Here is a 7182-nt window from a genome sequence, read left to right as displayed (position 1 = left end):
ATCGACTGAAAACTCTGCTGCAGTGTCTTATTTCTTCGTAATTGCTCAATGATTTGAGCTAACAAGCTCTAATTACCTGCAAATGCACAATAGTACGCGCCAAAAATTGCGCAAAACCCGGAATAAAGTCTAAAGTACTTAAAAATCCTAAGCAAACTAAATAAAAGCGAAGTTTTCGCGCACACAAAAGCAATAACAAATAGTTCGAAAGCAATAAAATGAAGTTTATAACGAATTTGATCAACTAATAGTTGATCAAAAAGGACCAAGGGATGGCCCACTTCGTCGGCTTCTGGCTACTAGAGGTAGCCTCAATGGTGCTCATCTTATCAGTTGCACCTTTCCCGGCCTTGACAGACGGAGAATTCGGTGATCGGCGTCGTCATCTTCCCAATCAAGGACTCCCTCGAACCATCGGAGTCCAAATCAGCCCATCTCACCTTGGTGGCTCATCCTCTACTTCTTCATCAGTCCCATAGCTTAGGCATCCAAGACCTCCTCTTGAAACGATCCGCTCGTCGCCGCACTGGAGCATCCAGCTGCTCTTCCTTCCCCAAACCAGCTCCTGCGATGTCTAAAACAACAAGTTTCTCCTCCTTCTTGCTCCCAATCTGGGGCGGAGGGGTTAACACAGAAGTAGTAATAGGGACAGTCGGTTCAGGGAGCACAAAATACGATTTCTTTTCGGAAACCGTGTTACGGTGTGACAGCCACATGGCATCCTTTTTCTTAGCCTACTGGCAAAAACAATAGAGTGTTTCCCAACCTTGAAGGTCAAGGTTCCTAAACCGACGTCGATGATCGCACCGGCGAAGTGTGCGAAACGGCCTACCCAAAATGATGGGAATATGGTCATCCTCGGGCATGTCAAGGACAACAAAGTCGACAGGGAAGAAAAACTTCCCTATTTGGACGGGTACGTCCTCTAGGACTCCTATAGGCTCGACCGCAGATCGGTCACCATCCGAACTGTCATTTCGTGATAGCAAACCGGGTCAACTTGAGTCTCCTAGCTAAACTCAAGGGCATGACACTTATACTGGCCCCTAAGTCACACAATGCCTTCTCAATTAAGAAGGTACCTACTTTGCAAGGGAGAAAAAAGCTGCCCGGTCCTCTAACTTAAGGGGCGCGGTGTGAGACAGAGATAAGAACAAGACTCCTTTGTGAGTGCGACAGTGTGCAATCGTTTCAAGTGACCGCTTTTTGACAATAGTTGTTTCATAAATTTGGTGTAAGCGGGTACTTGGTTAACTAGCTCAAGGAAGGGGACTTGCACATTAAGACTACGGATAACTTTCTCAAACTTATTGAAAGATACATGTTCTTTGGTCGGTACGAGTCTCTCCGGATATGGGGTCATGTAAGGAGCACCTTAGCCCTCTCTTCTAAGTCGCGTGTGCCGGTGTCCTTGGACTTAGGTTGAAAGTCCGTCACCTTCTCTTTGTTGAAGCAGACCCTTCCTCGACCGTCTCAAATGAGACCCATTGACCGTCATTGGATCGAACTTGGAGCCGGATCGACCCATCAAAGACTTGGTTCCGCTTCTAAAACTTTCGGGATCGTGGTACCCGAAACAAGTGGTCTCGTAGATTATTTGGCATTAAAGGACGAGACTCTTCAATATCAGCGATGATAGTGGTCGATCGACCACTCTCCTCGCCGATCGATCGGCATGCACGCGATTCGAAGCTCCTGGAACCCGTGTTTGATCGATCGATCGGGTACTTCGATCGATCGATCAAATTCTGTGACGCCTTTTTCTTTGAATTGTTCGTTGAAGCCTTCTCTTTGCTTGTTTCTGGCTCATCTTTCCCAACAGCATCCTCAACCATAGCAGGACCGTCAAGGGTGGACCCGCTCCTCAATGTGATGGCATTTAGGGTCTCCTTTTGTTCGGGTTGAGTGGGTAAATGTCCGGGAGCTCGAGTGTTACTTTTGCTAGCTAGTTGAGCAATTTGGCTTTCAAGTAACTTCATCCCGGCCTCTCTTGCTTGGGACTCCTTTAGCAGCAGATTCTTAAGCGGAAAACTCAGAATTTTGTGATTGTTGCGCTGCGGCACATAAGGAGGCTTCTGCATCGCTTGTTGCTTTTGATGAGGTGGAACATACTACGCTGCTTTGTGGCGGAGGTTGAGTTGGGTTTTGGACATTCGGCTCCTCCAACTCAAGTTTGGATGCGGGGCTCGTAGTAGGAGTTGTTCCGCCTATAGTGTTGAAAGGCAAAGACAAGATTCAAAGGGACTAGGGCAGTTCTTCGAGACATGGCCCTCAACTCCACATCTTTCACAGACGAAGGGACCGTCGACACCAAGATTGACTTGGTATATCCCACCCTTAGAGACTCCTCCTAGCTCATACTTGTCAAATCTTGCAGTAAGAGCCTCAAGTGCAGCAACAGAGGAAGATTCAGCAGCTCTCCTCTGGTTCCCTCTCGAATTCCCATACTCGGCCTTGTGGGTAGCGAGATCATCAATGATCTTCCACCCCTTGGTTGCTCCTAAATTTTCAGCAAATCTCCCATTGGCTGCAGCATCCAAAATGGCCCTCTGATCGTCGTACAACCCATTGTAGAAATGATTGCACAAACTCCATTTTGCAATCCCATGGTGTGGTATGGTCCGCACCAACTTCTTGAATCGGACCCATGCCTCGTGGAAATTCTCATCTGGCCCTTGTTTAAAACCCGTGATTTGAGCTCTAATAGCGATCGTCCTTGAAGCAGAGAAGTACTTCTTATAGAACGCCAATGCCAATGTATTCCAATCAGTGATCTCCAGGACGGTCTTGTCCAAATCCCTATACCATTCCCTTGCGGCATCACGAAGGGAAAAGATGAACATGGTCTCCTTGATTTGATCCGGGTCACGCCCACTGGAGGGGAATGGCGCTGCGTAAGAGTCAATGAAGGTCTCCATGTGCTTAGCTGCATCTTCATTTGCAGCTCCCCCAAACTGGTTTCTCTCAACCATAGTAATGTAAGCAGGCTTTGGTTCAAATTTCCTGGCTTCTCCCGGTAATTCGAACCCTTTGTACAAGTCGGCGGCTGTCGGCTCAGAAAAACTAGCTATACTCGCTTCCTCGGCCATGACTGAGATTTCTGGAGAGGTAACTGTTTCAGCCGAAGAGGTGGGTGAAGACTGTTGGTCTTCCTTAAACAGATCGTGCTCGAGATAGCTTGACAGAGTACTCAGCTCTTCCTCTGTCGACAATATCCTTCGTGCTCGTCTCAACCCGCGCAAAGATTTCTCTATCTCAGAGTCAAATGGTAATAATTCTCCACCCCGTGACTGCGCATAAGATGAAACTACAACAAGAATATAAGAAAAGTTTAAGGAACAAAAGTCCCTTAAATCGAGAAAGACCGAAAATAAAAACAACAAAAATTAGGACTATTGCCTCCCCGGCAACGGCGCCAAAATTTGATATACCCGTTTGTGAGTACCAAAGATAAAATTTATAATTCCTATTAAGACTAACCTAGGCTAGTGGTAACAGTGGTCGATCCGCAAGGAGGCGTTGTAAACTTTAGTTGTTCTATGATCAGTCAAAGGTAACTGTTGTGGGGGTTGGTTGAATTGGTCTATAACTAATAACAATAAGAAGAAAATAAACTAAAGATGCGGATTAAACAGATAAAAGAAAGGTACTAGGATGGTCGGGTCATTACAGCTTCGGCGGCAGCAAACTAGGTCGGTCTGAATTAAACACAAGTAAGGCGGGAAATAAGAGGTCCTCTCGGTCCACTCCTATCGAATAGCATCTCTCGATCTCGCTATAGGTCCCTAATGTCACTAATACTGACTTTCGTCCTGAAAAGCGACTAATGGTCTAAACTATACCTATCTTTCGATCTTTAGCACAGTTTAGTCGAATTAATTGATGGTCACATAACTTACCCTACCTTTCGGTCTAATGGGTCAGTCACAAAAGAGGTATCTAACTGGTCGCATGCATTCGATTCGTTAAATACAAGTTTAAAAACAATTAAAACGAAGGTAACCTTACAAGGTCAGTCGATCGACCAACAATGTCAGTCGATCGACTGACACGCGGGTTCAGTCCGTGTCTAACCTATTGCCGCCTAGCCATAAATCGCCTACATCCTAGCACAAGCTATTTAGCTACTCATGGTGAATGTAAAAACAACAAATAAACTAATGACTATTACGGAATTCATGCTTGATGTAAATAACAATAATGACGAAACGATAATTGGCTTTTTGGGGCACTAACTATCAATCCTATTCTAATAAAAGCAATAAACGGAAATAGGGCAGAATGAATACCGAAAATTCAGAGGAAAGATTAAGAACAAAGGCAGAAATTCCAATGCTAAAGTCGATAATCCAAAACCCTAACTCCGAAAATAAGCTAAATTATTATGATGTGAAACTTGAATAAAAACTTGATGTAAATTCTCTCCTCAAAACCTCCTCCTTTATTCGATGCTGGTGTTACGTTATATAGCAATAAACGCAACAACTATTTCCTAAAACCTAAACTTCACGGGCCTTGAGTTTCTCAATCTTCTAATTCCGACTGGAATCGAAATCTGGTCGATCGACTACTCAGACAGGTCGATCGACTGCTCCTCAGCAACAGTAGCTTCTGGGATCCGATAGGTGGTCGATCGACTGATGATACTAGTCGATCGACCGGATTAGCTGCTACTTGACTTCTCTAAACTCGTGGATTCGTCCTTTGGGCCTTGGATTGCGCACCAAGCTTGTTCCTTAAGCAGTTCCTTTACGTCATTTGCAATGCAAATTACTCGGGGGCGGATTTGGCTTGATTTCCCGCTAAATTCTCCACATTTCTGCAATAAAGTATAAAAGCACGAAAGTAGAGGAAAATAGAGAAATATGGGCATATATGGCACAATTGAGCTCTGAAATGCGTGTAAAAAGAGATGTAAAACATCATATAAATGACACGCATCAACAAGCAACCGAAGACACGGAGGTGTGTGTATGTAGGAGTGCGAAGGAAAAGGGCGGAAGCGGGGGATCGATAGTTTAGGAGTTTGGAAGGAAGAATGTTGTGAAGGTAGGTTGCAGTGTGAAGGGCATCGACCCAAAAAGTAGAAGGGAGAGACGCGTGAAGAAGAAGGGTTAACATGATTTCGTTTAGTCGACGAATCATGCGTTCCGCTTTACCATTTTGTTGGGACGTTTGTGGACAAGAAAAACGAAGGGTGAGGCCATTATTTTGGGCGAGAGTATGGAAGGTGGAGTTGTCAAATTCACGACCCATATCGCACTGAAAGCTTTTAATTTCTTTAGAGAATTGAGTGCGAATAAATGTACGAAATTGTAAGAATTTAATGGGTGCATCGGATTTAAATTTTAGAGGGTAGACCCAAACATATTGAGTGTAATTATCGATTAGTACCATATAATATTTAAAGCCTGTTTTGCTGAGTATAGGAGATGTCCACAAATCGCAATGAATTATATCAAACGGAACAAGAGACATAGAAGTAGAATCAGAAAAAGGTAGTCGTTTATGTTTATCGACTTGACAAGAATGACAAAGTTTGGAGATAGACTCCTTATTACTATGAATAAAATTGTTCTTATGAAGAAAATTGACAATATTAAAACCAGGATGACCAAGGCGAGAATGCCATGGGTCGTGTGCAGACTCGGCTAGGACAGTGATGGGCGGTTCAGTCTTGGTTGTAGCTGACACGGGGTAGAGAGTACCGGTACTATTGCTCCTCATTATCGTTGTCCCAGTCTGAATATCCTTCACAGAAAAGCCATGTGGGTCAAATTCAACAGTAACATTGTTATCTTTAGTGAATTGACGTACATATATAAGATTTTTAATAATATTGGGAGTGTAAAGGACATTTTTGAGGGACAATTTTCGGTTGGGTAGGTTAAGGGTAGCATTGCCCGATCCAAGAACCGGAATTGACTTACCGTTACCAACAAATATAGACCGAATATGACTCGAATTAAAAGGAGGATTGAGAGTACCTGACTCGGATGTCAAATGAGACGAAGCACCTGTGTCCATAACCCATTGAGAATTATCCGGGGGATAAATCGTCATCGTCTGCAGCGCCTGCCCGAGTGTGGCAGGATCAAAACCAGTACCAGGGCCAGCAAAGTAAGCTTGGCCGGAAAGAGGGGCCTGAACAGAGAACCGTGGCTGCATAGGGGTTAATTGACGCTGCTGCTGCTGTTGCTGTGGTTGCCATGGGGACGCCCAACCCTGCTGTGACGGGTACGGGCATGGTGGAGCACTCCATGGAGTGGGCCACGGGACACCTGACCAAACCGGGAACGAAATAGGGGTGGGGTTTTGAGTGGAGGTCTTGCCACTGCTATTATTACCACCGCCTTTATCAATATTATTGCGCCAATTATTTCGACTACCCTTTTTGTTATTATTGCGCTTATTCCAATTACCATTGCCATTGTTATGATTATTATTACGAGAGGATTGAGAGGAATTACCATTACCATAAGAATCTGACGCCTCCGTAGGAGAGGGAGGGGCCACGAGAGCACTGGGTGTAGCCTCAGACCTCACAGATTGGCGCTGCTCTTCCAACTGTAACATGCCTCTTGCCGTCTCAAAACTTAGCAATTGTTGATTGATAAAAGCACCAACAGTATCATACGCGGAGGGTAATCCACGAACCAATTGCAACACTAATCTCTGATTATCGACCTTGACACCAACGTCAGTGAGTTGCGTGGCGATGTCCTTGAGACGCTGGCAATAATCGTCAAGGGACGAAGCTTTCTCAAGTGACATATTTGTAAACTCGTGCTCGAGGGCCGCTGCACGAGATCCCTTGTTATTAAGGTATAGACTCTGAAGGCGAACCCACGCCTCATAGGCCGTGGATTCAGTCTCGAGGATGCGAAGCAATATGTCATCGGAAACGGAGCCGTAGATCCATTGAAGGACATGCGCATCAATCTCGGTCCATGACTCAAACTCAGGGGAATTTTCGGCAGGAGGCTTAGTACCGTCAATATGGTGAAGTACTTTGTAACCGCGAGCATGAAGGGTAAATAATTTTACCCAGGCGGAGTAATTGACTTTAACTCCGTCAAGCATTCGAACTTTATTGAGAATATTGGTGACGGAATAGACCGGGTGGAGTACGGACTTACCGGAGGGTCCAGCGTCGGCCTTGGGTTGCTCACCGATCGTCAT

General features: G+C 45.0%; 1 protein-coding gene across 1 annotated transcript; it reads right to left on the bottom strand.

Moving 5' to 3' along the window:
* Positions 1 to 5713: 5713 nt before the first annotated feature.
* On the bottom strand, positions 5714 to 7182 carry LOC141641400 (uncharacterized). The gene is made up of 2 exons (XM_074450062.1): positions 5931 to 7182; positions 5714 to 5751 (listed from the first exon to the last, which is right to left on the bottom strand). Exons 1-2 carry the CDS (start codon positions 7180 to 7182, stop codon positions 5714 to 5716), a joined length of 1290 nt encoding a protein of 429 aa, XP_074306163.1.

Source organism: Silene latifolia, chromosome 2 (genome assembly GCF_048544455.1).
Source record: "Silene latifolia isolate original U9 population chromosome 2, ASM4854445v1, whole genome shotgun sequence".
Classification (NCBI taxonomy): Eukaryota; Viridiplantae; Streptophyta; class Magnoliopsida; order Caryophyllales; family Caryophyllaceae; genus Silene; species Silene latifolia.
This window is presented reverse-complemented; position numbering and strand designations above follow the sequence as displayed.

What these genes read in the sequence shown, in the direction of transcription:
- LOC141641400 (XM_074450062.1), bottom strand. Translation starts at nt 7,182, where the DNA reads ATGACGATCGGTGAGCAACCCAAGGCCGACGCTGGACCCTCCGGTAAG. An exon ending in GTCTATATTTGTTGGTAACG is followed by an intron (nt 5,752 to 5,930) that starts GTAAGTCAATTC and finishes TTTTCTGTGAAG; the next exon opens with GATATTCAGACTGGGACAAC.